The sequence below is a fragment of the Eptatretus burgeri genome, chromosome 4 (genome assembly GCF_056783735.1).
Source record: "Eptatretus burgeri isolate ZD-2024b chromosome 4, Ebu_testis_v1, whole genome shotgun sequence".
In the NCBI taxonomy this organism is placed as follows: domain Eukaryota; kingdom Metazoa; phylum Chordata; class Myxini; order Myxiniformes; family Myxinidae; genus Eptatretus; species Eptatretus burgeri.
The window spans coordinates 119696933-119716105 of NC_140964.1; the positions used below are offsets into that span (position 1 = coordinate 119696933).

The window sequence follows — 19173 nt, forward strand, 5'->3', positions numbered from 1 at the left end:
AGCAAAAATAACTTCCGCTTCGCTGCGAATCTCAGTGTTAGGTTGGGTTCTATGGTTTGAACCTCCGCTTAAAATGAGTGAACTGAAACATTTTGAAAAATTCGAATGGTTATCATTCAGATTTCAACATCACCATGATACATATTGTGAAGTTGTTTCAACTTTCTTTATATATGAAGATAATTTGTAACACCGGATACCACCAGGTGGCGGTATACAATACACATTTACATGGAGAGAAATGGGGTTTTTGCCCACTTGAACTCCCTCTCCCAGATATGCTACCCTGACAGAAACCATACTTGGTGTGGTACCTTTAGGCAACATGCAAAATCTGGTTGGATTTGGTTCAGTAAATTTTATATTTTTTGTTTTTGAAGCATATATAAACAAACAAACAAATAAAATGTACAAATTCACTGTTATAGTACACTAGCGTGGATTGGGCACATGTCGTTGCAGAGATTGACATCACAGGTTTGCTGTGTTGTCACGATTTACACCAATCATAATGCAAACATTTATTTTGTACAAATTAATTTGTAATACTGGTGATATTGTATTTATTTGAAATTTCATTTGTGATATAAGATGGTCCAAGTGGTCTAAGTGGTCAATGGTCGAAACTGTCTGATCTGTCTGAAGGGTGTAAGGAGTCTAAATGGTGTTAATGTCGAAGAGGTCAAAAGGGTCTTGGGATCTTTTTGGTACTCTGTGTCTTTTGGGTCTTCAGGGTCTTTTGGGTCCTCAGGGGACCTTTGGGTCTTAGCGGGTCTTTTGGATGTTTTGCTTCCTCAGGCACTTTTGGGGTCTTGAGGGTCTTGGGGCTCTTAAAGGGTCTTCAACAGTCGAAGGGCTCTCCACAGTCTAAAGCATCGAAAGGTACATTCCAATAGTACGCAACTAATAGACTACGTTTGTGAAGTTTGAGTGCAACTGACATTCAAACAGTATGTAATTAATGGACAAATAGTCACACAGCTTAACAGACAGACGAACGGCTTCACGGACCGTGCTTTTCCTTTTAGTGTGTGTGTGTGTGTGTGTGTGTGTGTGTGTGTGTGTGTGTGTGTGTGTGTGTGTGTGTGTGTGTGTGTGTGTGTGTGTGTGTGTGTGTGTGTGTGTGTGTGTGTGTGTGTGTGTGTGTGTGTGTGTGTGTGTGTGTGTGTGTGTGTGTATATATATATATATATATATGTGCATGTTCAGGCCTGGGGCTATGTCTGCTCCTTCATGAGTTTCAAATTGGCGGAGTCGAGATTTGTACAATTTGTTGGCTGTGCCTCTTTTTTTTAGCAATGGATAAGCCCAACCACCTTAAAGAACACTCAGATGACTAAACAATCATGGATCAAATGATTCAAATCCATAATGACGATTTTTTTCTTTCTCTATCGGTTGTTAAACATTTAGTGAATATGTTAAAAATTGCATCATTGATCATGCAAGATAATCTTGTCGAAGAAGTCATCATTGGATTGATACAAAATTAAGGTTTTCTACTCTGTTTCACCATAGTCTGTCATGTCAAAAGAACAGAATACTTTGGCTTTATATTTTTCAATGCTTCGATCAAAATGGAGTTTTATCTCAAAAACAAAATGATTTGCTTTTGTTTTGCAAAATATCAATATTTGCTTTGAAAAATCAAGAGCTATCCATCCATTCCATCCATTGGAACCGTCCTCTGTGCAGAGCGTTGGTGCTGCTGAAGCAGTCTCCTAAGCTACTGGGCACAATCCTGGATGGGTCACAACTCCAACACAGAACACAAGCCAGCTGGTACTCATTTCGCCAACCTCAGAAGGATGACAAGCAGCGTCAACCCCACCTGGTATTAATTCAACAGCCGAGTGGGATTTGAACTTGGGATCCTCATTTTAACTCAAGATTCCAAACCCACCATCCTAACCATTCAGCCAACACCAGGCATGATGTCATTCATTGCTGTAAATAATGTATTGCTGAAAAAAATTTTAAACCCCAAAGAAAACACAATTCCCTAATATGGTCACTTACTCTTTCTGGTTGTTTTTGGTGAGGATCCATCAATCGAACGACCTCTGGGCAAGATCTTCGTCCTCGTCCAATCTTGCCTCGCCAAGCTTGCTGAGAGCCAGAGCTCATCGTGATGATGGCTCAATTGTAGCTCATTTGTAGATAACGCTTCTATTAAGCATTGTATGTTTCATTCACACATCTTCACAATCTATCTACCTGGGGTTGGACAGCAAAGAAATAAATACGCAAATAGTACTTGCAGGATCACGCTTCTGCACCGACTTTCAATGATGGACCAGAGGAGTTGTTCGCTTCCTGAGTTTTCTTTGACTAATTGAACAGACAATGGACGACAGCCCTCCTCCAGCCATGCTTCACGTTCTGTGTTACTTTATCCGGGGAGTTGTCATGCTTCATTGGTCGCACGTAACCAGAGGTCATTCTGGTTGGGTGCTCAATCAGCAGCTCATACAGGGCCCTCATTACTATTGCTTGTCTTGATGATGAAAGCTGAAGTCGGATAAAGTTTTGCAAAGATACTTCTGATCATTTACTATCATTAAATAACTTATGATCATTTATGCCACCTTTCTGTGCTCTGCATTCCTCCATATTAAATTTTATCAAAGTTTTGGACAGGGCATACCAAAGATCAGCCATTAATGTGGTGAGTTTTCGATTGTTAAAATATTGTGTTAAATATGGCAGTCTGCCCCACATTTACTTACAGTGTAACAGACTGTGTGGGTGAAGGGACTCATTGGCTGAAATGTAGGATGCCAGTTCAAATTCGAGCTGGATGTTGATTCATTTAGAAGAGACAGTACATAATGCATATTTATGATTTTTAAGTGAATCTTGTCAGGTATAGAGGCGATCTCGAATCATCCCTGTTGCGTAACTGATTCGGACTCGTGAACACCACAGTAACCACAAGAGAAGTGGGTAATGGAATAAAACGTACTACTTTATTTCATAATGACTATTTTACAACAACTACGTCCACTTTGGACGTACTGCTCTGACTCTCCCAAGAAAGGATGGAGCTGGAGGTCCTCAATGTCAGACATGAGATCAGGACCGTCTCTCTGGACATATCACATGATTTTGATGCAGTCTGGCATCCTGCTTTACTCTCCAAGCTCTCTGCCTGTGGCATCAAAGGCCAACTCCACACATACATTACTGACTTCCTCCACTCTTGTAGCCAACCACTCTCTCAACTGAATACTTTCATCCCCTCTCCCTGTCAAGGCTGGAGTACCCCAAGGAGGTATTTTGGGCCCAGTCCTGTTTCTGATCTTCATCAATGATCTCTCTGACTCTCTGGAAAATCCTCTTTATCTATTTGCTGATGACTCCACCCTCTGCCATGACATCCCTCATCCTTCAGACAGGGAGGCTGCAGGTTCTTCACTCTCTTCAGACCTTGACAAAATCACAAGCTTGTTAAACACTTGGAATATGTCTTTCAATCCTGTGACATCTCACACTCTTTCACAAAAAGGACAGTATATGGAAAACCCTCCCATCTACTTTCGTAACAATCCTCTTGTGGAAGTTCGGTCACTCAAAGTCCTCAGTCCCACTCACTACAGCCATGATATTTCCTGGGTAAGCCACATTTCAAAGTTGGCCTTCAAAGCCAATCACCAAATGGGAAACCTGCGTCAACATACAAAGTCCTTCCTGGCACAGCTGAACTCCCATCCACCTCCAAGGCTTTTCTCCACAGCTTCATGGAGTACTGGTCTCCCCTCTGGGCTGGCACTACTGCCTCAAACCTCGCTCAGCGTGAAGTCATGGAAACCAAGGTCTTCAAGATTATTGGAATTGCCAGTGATGAAACTGAGTCTTTGTATATCACTTCTCCATTGCAGAGAGGTAGGTGGTCTCTGTCTTCTACCACCTCCTTTCTGGTCTTGCATCCTCTGCTTTGTCCTCCCCCCCCCCCCCACCCAACCTCCATGTTTCTACAGGTGCTCATCTCCACTCATTTGTTCCTCTTTTTCCTTGCCTATGGAATCAACTTTCACATTCTCTTCAATCTCACTCTTCCCTCCAAGTCTTCATGACAGCTGTTCACCACCATCTCAGCTCATCCTTAATCCATAACCATTAAATTTTGTACCCCTGCCTCAACCCGCAAGCCCACCTCCTTCGAAATTTCCAGTTTTAACTTCCTGAGTTCTTTTGTACCCATCTTGTCCACTCCATGCATCCTTCCCACCCACTCATTCTACCCCCCCCCCCAGTGAGAGGGGAGACACCCCTCCCCCCCCTTGACGCTTTGACCCCAAGCAATATGGATCTTTTACATCCTAATGCTTTTTCTTCTCTCAATGCTGGCAACTACATTTCCAGGAAGAGCAGAAGTCAATCCGATAAAACTGGATGGACATGCGAGTAATCACTGCTGCAGTTATTGTTGCGGTTTTGGAACCCGAGGGAGAAGAAAAGACACCAACACACACACACACACACAACCAAGTTATTTCTTAATATTCTGTTTAGCTTTTAAGTATACTGTACTGTTTTCATGTCGGCAGATATGCATTGCGAGTGTGCAGTTAGAAATCCAATGTGTCCTATTCTTGTTCTATGCACTTTCCTCCATCCATATCCCACATTGCGCATCACATACACTCACTCCACGAAAAGTCAGTACTGATGCTTAGCCCACCGTTTCCAACCCTCTTTGCAAGCGTTACACAAAACCTCTTTAGACCGGTTTGTTGAGAACATAGGGCTGGAACTCTGCGCCAGATGATTCGATCCATCATCTCGAGGAGACAACATGCCAAAAGCTCGAGAGCCAATCACCAAAGGCTATCGTAGGTCGGAGCACCAACACACCTAACAGGTATGAGGGGAGGATCTTTCAGCAGCTGCAACTCTTAAGGATAGAGGGGAGGATGTGAGCGGAGGAGGCAGATGAGTTGGTGGTAACATCACCAGCCCACTTCACCTTGTGCCTTCCATATTTTCCCACCAAAACCTTTGATTAAGTTCGCGCCATGGATGGTCCATCGCAGAGCACACAGAGAGGGCAGTGCGGTGGTGACATTGAGGAGGGACCGAGAGGGGAGCATGACGCGTTTGGAAGTCAGACCATCAGCCAGAACCATTGGGCGGCGCTAGCTCAACCTGGCTGGTGCAAGTTGTGAAGGGGCATGACACACGACCCCATCTTATTATTTATCTCACACTTATCCGGTCTGTTCTGATGGTGGCATAAGGCAGCGGTAGGTTTTTGACCAGGTCTAATTGGGCTTAATAAGCACTAGAAACGATTCCGTAACCATTGGTCTCGCTTGGCCAACTACAATAATCAAGATCGGTTGTGTGATCGTCGGCACGGTACTCGCCTGTTTCCAGCCTTCTTTGTATGGTAACACGACATTGGGTGTGCGATCCAACGGGAAGTTCTGGGGTGACTGATGATCATGGTCTTTTAAGGCGTGTCGTCCTCTTGGAGTTATCCCGAGCTGACGTCCATCACACTGGTGTCAGGATCGGGACCCATGCCCCTCAGAATATACGTATATGAACCTTGTTTTGAAATTCCAGCATTACACATGTTCTCAAAGAGGTCATGCTCGATCTACATGTCGATGCATGTGACTGATTTATCCTGCATATGGAGAACATAGAGAAATGCAAGTGCTCTGCACCTACAAGGATACAGGTCGTCATTATTCATACAAAGTTAGGTCGAATGTTATAGAGTTATCCATGTACAGCCAGAGCAGTGCAGTGCAATGCAAGTCAAATGATGCTTATCCACCCACAACCCAAAAACGTGTGTGTATACGTGTGTACACGCACGCTCGCACGGAGGGAATTTGGCCAAGATACTGTTAAATAGTACCCAATTGTTTTCAATCCATAATGTGGAATCTTTGTGAACCTAAATGCACTTGAAAAGATGAGAAAACTTCATACAGAATGCTTTTCCATATTATGCAAACTGGACAACTGGCTGTGAATAAATGCAGAATGAACAACCGGCTTTACTCACCCATCTGATGTTTGGCATACAGCACTCAGCGATACAGTACCTTCTGTCGACACAACATCAGAACGACAAATTTTCATTGCGATTTACCCTGTCGGGTTCCAAATCCAATCTCGACAGCTCAATGGCGAGTACATTACAAACTAAGCAACCTGCTGTCCCCCCCCCCAAAAAAAAATTGCTTCCAAAAATACCCAAATTTTCCAACAGCTCTGGAAACAGTTCAAACATCTGCTCTTGCTCTACATTCTCTGTCATCCATTCACCCCCTCACTGGCCCCAACAGGTCACATGGAATTGTAAATGAATCCCCTTCCTGTGAACCGACTGTTCAGGCTAACAGCCCACTCTCCCAGATGTACTGCTTTGTCATTTTCCTACCTGTAGAATCAACTTCCCAGTGGAATAATCCCGCTGCTCACTCAAATCCTTCGCAACCATGTCATGGTATCTCCTATGAACTCTTATGGTCTCAACCCCAATATGAGTGTGCTCGTCTATCAGTAACCGTGTCTGCATTTTTCCCTCTGCCACTCTTTCATATTATGAAGCCTCATTCCTTCATTGTTCAGCTTTCTTGCTTTTGCTATCTGTGCAACAAACAGATCTGAAGGCATAAAGTGCTTTCCACAGTGGAGAGACACAGCATGGTGGTAAAAACCAAAACACAATACAATGAGTCTTCACACCTTGTTTTGACTGGTACAAAACCTGAGCCAAACCTCTGAGCTTTTGCTGTTCCATTAACCAAACAAGTTCACATAAGGAATGCAATGAGAAATGGCCAAGTGAGGCTGTTGCTTGGCCCGGTGCCTTGCTGCTTGATGGAGAAGGATGTCATATTCTCCTCCACGTCAATAATTTCACTTTTGTTTTATTACTTAGTTGTAAAATACAGAGCGTCTCAAGAAAATTCACACAGACTTTAATATTCCAGAAAAAGTTAATGAAATAGCAGAGAGGAACGATGTTGAGTGTTCTTAATACCGAACAGATTACCTTAGCATGTGATGGAATGAATTGCATGTTAGATAGTTTTCGATGTATTAAAAGTCTAGATACATTTTATTGAGACACCCTGTATTGAAAATACTTCTATTTTTCCAATGATAGGATTTGCATAAACATTGAATGGATGGATTCATCATCCATGTCTATTTTTTGTTAACTTCCAGATTGTGTTTCTGGAACGTTTTTGGCCATTCCGTTGAAATATTTTGCAGAATGTAATGCGTATTACAACTAGAAGGGCACTGCCCAGGCTGAACAGGTTATGTTTTGTATCCCACCGATCGGCCGGATCTGGATTTGGACCTGAACTAAAATTTAATAGACTTGTTATTGCCACCGAACCAACTCCTCCACTAAGTTTCATCCGAATCCATCCATAATTTTTTGAGACATTGTACTTTACATCGTTTTAGCCTGATCATTCAAATGGTGAAGAATCACTGAAAATCACCGGATTCGAATCTTAACTAAAATCGAAACAATCCTTCTTTGTTACGTACCCAACCTGCCTACCAAGTTTCGTCCAAATCCGTCCACAACTTTGTCAGAAATCCTGCTACATGTTGTTTTTGGACAATCTCTCAATGGTGAAAAATCACTTTAAAATTCTCGTATCCAGATCAGGATTCGGATCTTCACCAAAATGTAATCATTTTGTCCGTATCACATATGGAATGTCTCCACCAAATTTCGGCCGATTCGTCCACAACTTTTTGAGATATTTTGTTCACAAACAGACAAACATATAAACAAGCAGTCATAGACTGGTACTTACGAAATCGTAAACTTGACCTCTGACCTTGTCTAATAAAAGCCGTCTCCAGAGAAGGTCGCGACGCAAACCACAATTTTCTACAATAATTCTGTACCAAACCATCAAAAATCGAATGTTTTGGATGTTTGACCTCACCGTGACCTTGACCTTTGAGCGATTTTGACCAAAATCTAATCAGCACTAGCCATCACCCTCCTGAATCACGTGGTGTAATTTGACATTGGTAGCTTCTTCCGTTCTCGAGTTATCGTGCCTACAAACAAACAAGCAGTCATAGACTGGTACTTACGAAATAGTCAACTTGACCTCTGACCTTGTCTAATAAAAGCTGTCTCTAGAGAAGGTAGCGTTGCAAGCCAGAAGTTTCTACGATGACTCTGTACCAAACCATCATAAATCGAATGTTTGACCTCACTGTGACCTTGACCTTTGACCGATTTTGACCAAAATCTAATCAGCGCTAGCCACCACCCTCCTGAATCACGTGGTGTAATTTGGCATTGGTAGCTTCTTCCGTTCTCGAGTTATTATTTTTTGGATGTTTGACCTCACTGTGACCTTGACCTTTTGACCGATTTTGACCAAAATCTAATCAGCACTAGCTATCTCCTTCCTGAATCACGTGATGTAATTTGACATTGGTAGCTTCTTCAGTTCTCGAGTTATCTGTACCAAACCATCAAAAATCGAATATTTGACCTCACCGTGACCTTGACCTTTGACCGATTTTGAGCAAAATCTAAGCAGCACTAGACATCAGCCTCCTGAATCACGTGGGGTAATTTGACATTGGTAGCTTCTTCTGTTCTCGAGTTATCGTGCCTCCAAACAACACACACACACACACACACACACACACACACACACACACACACACACATTAAACACACAAACAGAGGACGGACGTCATCAATATACTTACGAAACCTTTAGATTTCATAAGTAACAAGCAGTCAGAGACTGGTACTTACGAAATCGTCAACTTGACCTCTGACCTTGTCTAATAAAAGCTGTCTCTCGAGAAGGTAGCGACGCAAACCAGAAGTTTCTACGATGATTCTGTACCAAACCATCAAAAATCGAACATTTGACCTCACTGTGACCTTGACTTTTGACCGATTTTGACCAAAATCTAATCAGCGCTAGCTATCACCCTCCTGAATCACGTGGTGTAATTTGAGATTGGTAGCTTCTTCTGTTCTCGAATTATAGTGCCTACAAACAAACACACAAACACACAAGCACACAAACAGAGTACGGAAGTCATCAATATACTTACGAAATCTAAAGATTTCGTAAGTAACAAGCCGGCAGGCGTGGATGGGTCGCCGAGCATGGAAACTATAAGATAGAGAGCAAAATGGATGTCATATAGCGGATAGGGAATCACCTTAAGATTATGCATTTCAAATCTCATCCAGTTCCAGCAACTGATAACTACTCGGTATCCATTTGAATGAAAAGTATCGAAAATGCGGTTTGAAATCGGAAATCCCCAAAGTTCGAGGGGGTGCTGTGGGTGAACAAAGATCTAAATCGAAAATCCGACTCGATAGTTTGTGCACAATGTATTCCAGACGATTAGTATGAATTTTCATGACCATCTGACCATAACCCTAGGAGGAGTAGCATTTGGCGCGAAGGCACCACCAGCTCTCGCACATTATCGATTTTTTCACTAATTGACCTTTGACCCCTGACCTAAGCGAAATCGGTCAATATGCCATGAGGCAAAGTTGTAGTACTCATTGAGTACCATGAACTTGCAAAGTTTCATTCGTATCGATGCACTCACCTGGTCGCTCGGGGGTCTTCAATTTTCACCAATTTTCGCACATACCCCAATTTTAGGGGGGCGCTGTGGGTAAAGTATTCCATATATCACAAAAACCGGAATATATTTGATAGAGCATCACCTGTAGATCATTTGTGCCAAATTTCATAACCCTCCGTGGGATAATGGCTTTCGGAATTGATTTCGCGTGAACGGTACCGATTTTGAAGGTTTTTCGGTTGTTGCTAGGGAACCAAAGCATCCCTAGCAACCATCACAATTTCCAAAGCACTAGGTCAAAAGATGTACCTACCACCCGAGTTTGGTCAAAATCCGCCCACGTTTACTAACAATTATGCTGATGACAAACGAACAAACATCCAAACAAACAGACAGAATTACTGACAATAAGGGTCACCTATTTCAACGACCCAACAGAGACAAACAAAATCAACTGACCAATATATTTGAAAAATCCTCATTTTTGCAAGTAACAAAAAACAGACAGAGGGGTGAAAACAACCTCCATCTCCCTTTGGTGGTGGAGGTAATCACAGTAACTCAATAATTAATTTTTTTAACGAGTTTAACCAAAATGCTTGTTAAAATTCTCACCATTCTTTTATCCTACAACATTACATTGTACTTCTAATACAATACACATGTAGTACAGTCGGTGGCCAAAAGTTTGAAATACAATAATGGGACAAATGAGGAATAAAATTCAAACCATAAACATTTATTATTATTATTATTATTAAAATGAAATACATTTGGTCTGTTTTGGGGTAAAGGGGACAGTCTGAAAGGCAGAAAATGAAGGAAATGGAAGTACTCTAAAGAGATTGCATAATATGATACTCCACATATACCTTGTTCTGACAATGAAATTCAAATTATTTTTTTGCAAAAAAAATGCGACGTTTAAAAACATCCATATTTCTTCCACATCTCATTCACATGTCCTCTCATGTCTCATCTGGACTGACAGGATGGCCGAGAGGTACACACACTCACCTCTAAGCTGTCTAGCCTGGGTTTGAATCCTAACACAGCTATAAACTGTCATCCCGGTGTTTCACAGGCAGAGCGATTCATCAATGTGTGTTCTGTCTCTTGGATGGATGTTACACTGGCATCCTGTTTTACGGCATAAGTTGGTGGATGTTAAAGACCGCACGGTGTCCTTCCTGAAGAGAGGCGAGCTGTTGCCGACACTGAACAAATTCCAAATTCCTGTCAACCTACAGAGGGCATGAGCGACACAACCGTGCCCTCAAACCAATGATGCCACCACACAGCCATGTGCTGCATACGGAAGAAGATGTCTCATCTTACATTGTTCATAACAGTTCAATAGCATAGATATTTGCAAGCAATACCAATTCGAAACTTTTATATTTGCCAGGATGGAATGCAAGATGTTACTCAATCCTCAACTTTGTCCTCACATATATCATCATTACTCGACGACAAGTTGGTCCTCAAGGCAATTAATAATTTGAGGAAACAATGGCCGCTGTGTGGGTTCTCTCTTCCAGCAACTCAACATGAGGGAGCAGAGTGCAGGAAGCCAAGTGACTGGACAAGGCAACAGTTCCTATGGTAGGAAAAAGAGCAGCGCAAGATTGGAGAGATTTGATAAGAGTATATTGGAAGTAAAGTAGAAATTCAGCTAACTCAATCTATTTCAATGTATTGAGTGATTTTTCAGCACAAGGTTAAAACGTGGAGCTGTATGATGAATCACAGTAGAAACTCTCGCCGAGACTGCTATGCACATAATACAATCAAAAAACAAAAGCCGTAAAACACTGATATATATATATATATATATATACATATACATATACATATACATATACATATATATACATATACATACATATATATATATATATATACATATATACATACATATACATATATACATACATATACATATATACATACATATACATATATACATACATATACATATATACATACATATATATATACATATATACATATATATACATATATACATACATATATATATATATATATATATATATATATTTAGGCAGGAATTGCTCGATTGCCCAAAAATTATGGTTCTGCCATGGATTTTCGGTGCTTTCATATCTATTCCACTTGAATTCCCTTACTGTTCAAGATTATATGATTAATTCAGATTCTAAGATTTTTTTAAAAAAAAGGCTTCTACGTGCAACTTGTTCAATTGGAAAGCAAAGCAGTTGGAAGGTGGGAAATTCTCATCAATTTTTCTTCTTGTTGTTGAAGCAAAACGTATGCTGTACAAAATGATGATCATTCTTCATGAAGCTTAACACAATTGTAGAGGTCTTTATTGACTGCACAGAACAAAAGTTCATTTTAAAATGTATATTGTACCATAAAGTGTCATAAAATATTCATGTGAATTTAATTGAATAAGTGCAGCACACAATATGTTTGGTGGAATGTTATAATTGAAGGCACACTTTGTAATTCAACTTCAACTTTCTCTTATTCCACCTCCTCACTTAAAAAAAAAATAAAATGAAAAAAATTAACTCATACACAAGGATTTGAACTTAAGCGCAAGAGGCGGCCATTCGGCCCATCATGCCTGCGCTGCACCAACCCCAGTATCATCACTCCTCCACATACAAGCTTCCTACCATGCACACAAGCCAATATCCCCATACTCTTCCATCTCCAATGCGTCTAGGGACCTATCCAATTCCCATTTAAACTTATCTACTTGTTCTGCTCCCACTACCTTTCCATGGAGACCATTCCATGCTTTAACCACTCTTCGACTGAAAGACCCCTGCCTTAAAAATGTCCTAACTCTCATCTTTTTCATCTTCAAACTAGGGCCCCTTGTCCAACACTGTCTACTCTGTTGAAAAACTCCACCACACCTATCTTGTCCACACCCTTTATTATTATTATTATTTTTTTTTTTTTAAATCTCTATCAGATCCCATTGGAACCATCTCCTTTCCAATGTATAAAGAAAGTACTGTCTCCTCCAAATATTCATCATAGCTTGGTCTATCTGGCCCTGGAATCAATGTAGTAGCTTGATGCGGTACCCTCTATATAGAGTCTATATGGTAACTATTTCCTTCCTTCGATGTCGTGACCAAAACTATACACAATATTCTCAATGAGGATTCACTGAATCCATATACAGTGTGAACACAATCTCATTTGATTTATAATTTATCGCCCTAAGAGTACAACCTAAATCCCTGTTAGTTTCAACTAAAGCTGCCTGGCACTATCTTACCTGTACACCCCCCATATCTACTACCACCCCCAGACCCTCCTCCTGTGTGACACTCAAATACTGCCCCTTTCATCATGTAATCTCTATTTTTGGGTGGTCGCTAGACTACCGTTTTTCTCAGGTTTTCCATCTGTATGTCTGTCTGTTTGTATGTAATGGACAGCTCTGGAGGCCAGAGGAGTCGACCGATTTTGATGAAACTTGACTAGTAGGTTCATACCAGGATCTAGTTGTATGCTTTTGAGCACCATTGCTATGGTCGCCACCCTTGCCTAGCAACGGGACTTTGAAATTTTTGAAAAAATCCGAAAAAAAATTTTCGGAACTCAAAAATCGGCTTCCATGCTTTTATGCACACTATAATCAACCTCTTTGTCAAAAAATTTCAGGCCCATCCGTCAAAAATTGTTTGACTAGTATGCAATTATATAACGACGACCCATGTCGCCTACCGGCTTGTCATTATTTTTACCCATTCCCAGTACCATACATTTCTTTTCTTCAACTGTATCTGCCAATCTTCTGCCCTATCTATTAAATACATATCTAGACTTTCATGAATCTGATCACCCTCTCGCTGCTATCTACCTTAAGGCCCAGTCACACCTTGACGTTTTAGCCAGCTTATGCCGATTTTTGGAAAATTTGTCTGAAACGCTGGTACACGTCGAATACGTTATGGGTAAGTTTTGATAACATTGAGAGCACGCTGAAAAACACTGGCATACGTCGTTGTACGCTGGCTTTAAACGTTGTACTTTTCGGTTGTCCTCAAATTTTCCTTGCTTGAAATTTTAAGACTTATGCCAGCGTCTGACTCACAAGTTCCGCATAACGCTGGCCATAAGTTGTAGGCACGTCACGCGATCGTTGACGCACGTCGACACACGTTACTTGTAAGTTACTCATAAGTCGAAACACGTCGAGGTAATGTTTAGCGTACCCGAAACTTATTTCTAACCTATGATTAACGTTTTGTACTCACGTTACGCGATCAGTGACACACGTTACTTGTGAGTTACTCATAAGTCGAAACACGTCGAGGTAATGTTTAGCGTACCCGAAACTTATTTCTAACCTATGAGTAACGTGTTGTACTCACGTTACGCGATCGGTGACACACATCGACACACGTTACTTGTAAGGTGCTCATAAGTCAAAACACATCAAGGTAATGGTTAGCGTCAGTGTGCCAGATTCCCTGGTTTTATTTATTTATTTATTTATTTTCTTCCTTCCTTCGGTATGATGGTGATTTTGACACTTCGATTTCTAGTGCGGTTATAATATAATATAATTAATAGGCTTCCGCTCAACGATTTAAATCATAACCGCACTGTACACTGAACACCGTCATACCGAAGAAAAAAAAAAAAACGGGAGTCTTATCTGGAACACTGATGCTAACCATTACCTTGACGTGTTTCAACTTATGAGTACCTTACAAGTAACGTGTGTTGATGTGTGTCACCGATCGCGTAACGTGCGTACAACTTATTCCCATCGCATGCGGAGCGTGCGTCATACGGCAAGTACGTCGTAAAATTTTCAACATGTTCAAAATTACAAGACGTACTCCATTTAATACGATGTATGATAGCGTACTTTAGCGTTCTATTCACACATACCAAACTTACCCATACCGTATTCGATGTGCGCCAGCGTTTTAGACGCATTTTTCAGAGGTCGGCATATGCTGGCAAGATCGCCAAGGTGTGACTGCGATGTTGACACTTCCATTTCAGCGGCGGTTATGATTTGAATCGTTGTGCGGCAGCCTTTTAATAGGCTACGCGGCGATGCGTGCAGCGATGCGTGCAGCGCGCTATGCATAAGTTAGACTATCGTTGGGCATAGGTTGTGAAGGCCGACAACAGGTTCAGCATTCGTTGGTATAAGTTATCTATAACACAACGAAACGTTCTGTGTCCGTTACTAATACGTTATGCATAAGACCAAGTCGTTATGAATACGTCCGAATCTTTAAAAAAAAAATCAAAAGTTCAACGTAAGCCAGCGTTTTACATACATTTTAATACGCTGCCATTGCTGGCTAAAACGTCAAGGTGTGACCGGGCCTTTACCTCCAAAAAGTGTCATCTGCAACTTTCCAAAGCTGACCCTGAACCCCAATATCCAAATCAATTATGTAAATTATGAATAACAATGATCTTATTCTGATCCCTGAGGTACCCCACAACTTGCATCTTCCAAGCCAGACAATCTCCGACTCACAGCCACTTTTTGCTTCCTATAACTAAGTCAGTTTCCAATCCAGTTAATTACCTGACCAGCCACTCCACAAGCCCTCACCTTAGCGAACATCCTCATATGTGGTACCTTATAAAATGCCTTCTGAATTCTATGTCGACTACATCGACTGCACTCCTCTTTCCCTCATATTCCTCCTTCCCCCACCTTCCCCTTACCCCTGCCTCCACCCATCTTCCCCCGTCTCTCCCTGGCCTGATCTCAGTCTCCTCTGGTTTGATAGGCCTAAACACTGTCCTCATGTAAAGTTGCATTTTACATCAACAACTCCATTGCTCACTATCCGTCTACAGCTCTCACACCTCCCAAGCCCCAGGAGTACCTTTGGCTGTGACGTCCCTTCTGCTCCTATCTCTTATTTGTCTGTGTTGTCCTGTCCTAAAAGTGATGACTCCATTTAAATCTCTCTCAGAGCCAAGAGGGGCCAACTTTTAACCACTCGTCCTAAATCACTGTTCCTCATACGTGATGATTTCAATTGTCACCCTGCTAATTAGCTTGCTGTTGGTACCTCTTTTGCTGTTGCTGTTGGTATCAGGACATGATATACCCTCCCCCTCTCCACCTCAGCAGTCATGGCACTTCAGCTAAGGACTTCAGCAAAGAAGCAAAGGACTTCTGTGACTCCATTGGACTGACTCAATCTGTTGGCAAATTCTTCCTTCTGGAATGGGTGATGACTAACATGTGAAGCCGAGCAAGGTGTGAAGCAGGTGCACCAGCCCAGCGGGGAGAGCAGTACTCCATCAGGCTGTGGATGAAAGCTTTGTACATGGTCCGGAGCTCAGGTGTGCCAAGGAAGGACTTTGCACCACGGAGGATGCCTAGTCGGTGACTGGCTTTGGAGGCCAGCTTGGAAATGTGGCTTTCCCAGGAAAGATCATGGCAGAGAGTGAGGCTCAAAAGATTGAATGACAGGACTTCTTCAAGAGGATTATTGAGAAATTAGATGGGTGGGGGGGGTGGTTCCAGGTGGTCCTTTCGGAGAGACATAGTGAGTGTGTGAGTGATTCTGAGAAGGTGAAGAAGTTTCTGGCCTCCACTCTGATTTCTCGACTGATTTTGCAACTACACAGGATAGCATCAGCTCGTGTGTCGTTAAAACCTGCTCTGCTGCTCTTGCACATCATCGTTCTGTTCTGTTCACCCTATCATCTTCATCTGCTTGGAAGTCGGCTAACATCACTGCATTACATAAACAAGGTGCAAAAACCGATCCCCTTCACTATAGATATATCCGCTTGCTTCCAATCATCAGCAAAGACAGAATCCATCATCACACTTGACATCAAATCTTTCCTTTTTTTCAATGTCCTGATGTCAGATCATCAATTTAGATTCAGATCAGGTCACTCTACCTTACGCATGCTGCTTCTACTCTCCCAACAATCAATGGAGGCCGTCAATGTCAGCGGCGACATCAGGGCTGTCTCTCTCAAAATATTTCAAGCATTTAATACAATCCGTCACCTTGCATTGCTCCCCCAATACTCTGCTGATGGCTTCCAAGGCCAACTCCACACATGGCTTAATGACTTCCTCTACTCTCGTAGCCAACATTTGGCTCTCATTGGAATCCCCTAATCTCCTCTCCCTGTCAAGACTAGAGTGCCCCAAAGTAGGAGTCTTTGGGGCAGTCCTCTTCCTCATTTTCATCAATGATCTTTCTGATTTTCTGTAATGACAATTCCACCCACTGAATAGGATGCCCCACCTTTCAGAAAGGCAGGCATCAGCCTCTTCCCCCCTCTGCAGACCTTGGCAGAATCAGGAGCTGGTCCAACACTAAGAATATGTCTTTCAACTCAAACAAATTTCACATTTTCATTCTGTCTCGTCGAAAGGAGAATCTGGCGAACCCTTCCATTTACATTGTTGAGAAACAAACCTCGAAGAAGTTCAGTCCAACAAATGTTTGAGCCTCACCATAAGCCACAATCTATCTTAGGAAAGCCACATATCAAAGTTGGCTTCCACAGCCTGCCACCTACTAACTATCCCCTGTCATGTCAAATATTTCAATGGAAAATCTGAACATCCAACAACATACAATGGTTCATCTGCAGCTTGATGGAGTACTACTTTCCCCTTTGGTCCAACACCCCTATCTCACACCTTACAGATATTGAAGCTGTGGAGAGAAAGGCCCTCAAAATTATTGGAATATCTGAAGATGAAGCTGAATCTCTGGACCTGTTACTCCTGCATTGCAGACAGATTGGTTGCCTCTCTGTCTCCTACCAGCTTCTTTCTGGTCTTGCACCCTCTGCTCTTTCTCCTCCAGGTTTCCGCAGGGTGCATGCAGTCTGCCAACACCCCCCTTCTGCTGAAACTCCCAAATCCAGGCTCACTGCTCACTTCCACCAGTTTGTTCTTCTTTTCTCTTGCCGGTGGAACTAACTTCCCCAGTCACTTCAATCTCATTCTTCCCTCCAAGTAATCAAGATGGCTATTCGCCTACTCCCCAGGTCATCATGCATAACCATGATTGTGTCTATCCTCATTAACCCTCTCCAAGCCCACCCCATCTTTTCCAAGTTATTATGTTTTCTACCCTTCCCACCAATCACCTTCATATTTTTTGCTCCATAATTGCCATTTCATCCCTAGTTTCCCTTCCTTTTCTTTCTGCACCTTTCTTGCTACATTTGAGCTTGTATCCAGCTGCTTCACCTCCTGTGTCCTCCTCCATCTTTCCTTGTTCTTAAACTTCCCCTCACCCATTGATCCTCCAAGTGTTGCTCGGTTGTTTCCCTCAACCTCATTGTTGGTGTGTTTCCCCACTGTGTTCTGTTCTTTCACATTCTGTTTTCTAGCTCTTCCATGAGCTTTAAACTTTGCATGCAAAAAACATTTTATATGGTCCACTTTTTAACTGTCTCCTTATCTAATATAGTCCTCATCAGGGTCATAGCATAGCCTATCGAACTTTGGAGTCAATCTCGTAGCTCTGAGTTGAACACCTTCCATGGCAGATGTCTTTTCACTGATGCACAACACAAAGTTATAAAAGCCGATCACATTCCATGATATACCCTCCCCCTCTCCACCTAAGCTTGTAACCAGACTTCATCTGGCTTTTGGTTGAAAATAATTCTACCATTACTGCATTATGATGCATTATATTGTGCTCTGCATTTACACGATATGGCCAAAAGTATATGGACACCTGCTCATCCAACATCACATTCCAAAATCATGGGCATTAATATGGAGTTGGTTCCCCCCTCCCCCTTTGCTGCTATATCAGCCTCCAGCCTTCTGGGAAGGCTTTTCACAAGATGTTGGAACATTGCTGTGGATATTTGCTTCCATTCAACCATAAGAGCATTTGTGAGTCGGGCACTGATTTTGCACGATTAGGTCTGGCTCGCAGTTGGCATTCCAAGTCATCCCAAAGGTGTTTGATGGGGTTGAGGTGAGGGCTCTGTGCAGGCCAGTCAAGTTCTTCCACACCAATCTCGACAAACCATTTCTATAGGGACCTTGCTTTGTGCACGGGGGCATTGTCATGCTGAAACAGGAAAGGGCCTTCCCCAAACTGTTACCACAAAGTTGGAAGCACAGAATCGTCTAGAATGTCATTTTATGCTGGAGCATTAAGATTTCCCTTCAATGGAACTAAGGGGCCCAGCCCGAACCATGAAAAACAGCCCCAGACCACTATTCCTTCGCCACCAAACTTTACAGTTGGCACTGTGTATTCGGGCAGGTAGCGCTCTCCTGGCATCTGCTAAACCCAGATTCATCCGGCGGACTGCCAGATGGTGAAGCGTGATCCATCACTCCAGAGAACGTGTTTCCACTGCTCCAGAGACCAACGGTGATGAGCTTTACACCACTTCAGGCGACGCTTGGCTTGCACATGGTGATCTTAGGCTTGTGTGCAGCTGCTCAGCCATGGAAACCCATTTCATTCTTGATGAACAGTGCTTGTGCTGATGTTGCTTCCAGAGTCTGCTTGGAACTCGGGAGTGAGTGTTGCAACCAACGACAGATGATTCTTCCGTGCGACACACTTCAGCACTTGGCAGACCCGT

The 19173-nt window shown here is 42.4% G+C and overlaps 2 protein-coding genes across 5 annotated transcripts in view; both read right to left on the bottom strand.

Moving 5' to 3' along the window:
• Positions 1–6160, bottom strand: part of LOC147028984 (solute carrier family 2, facilitated glucose transporter member 1-like) — a 180269-nt gene extending 174109 nt beyond the window's left edge. The window contains exon 1 of one of the 2 annotated variants that reach the window (XM_085879884.1): positions 6023–6160. In XM_085879884.1, the coding sequence (XP_085736010.1) occupies positions 6023–6040 (18 nt within the window). In that variant the 5' untranslated portion in view covers positions 6041–6160. Of the gene's footprint in view, positions 1–2019; positions 2286–6022 lie in introns of those variants that run through there. The other variant, XM_085879882.1, reaches the window with a different exon arrangement.
• Positions 6161–10029: 3869 nt separating this feature from the next.
• Positions 10030–19173, bottom strand: part of LOC147028987 (discoidin domain-containing receptor 2-like) — a 128427-nt gene continuing 119283 nt past the window's right edge. For all 3 annotated transcript variants that reach the window (XM_085879886.1, XM_085879885.1, XM_085879887.1), the window contains exon 21: positions 10030–11179. In XM_085879886.1, the coding sequence (XP_085736012.1) occupies positions 11042–11179 (138 nt within the window). In that variant the 3' untranslated portion in view covers positions 10030–11041. The remainder of the gene's footprint in view (positions 11180–19173) is intronic.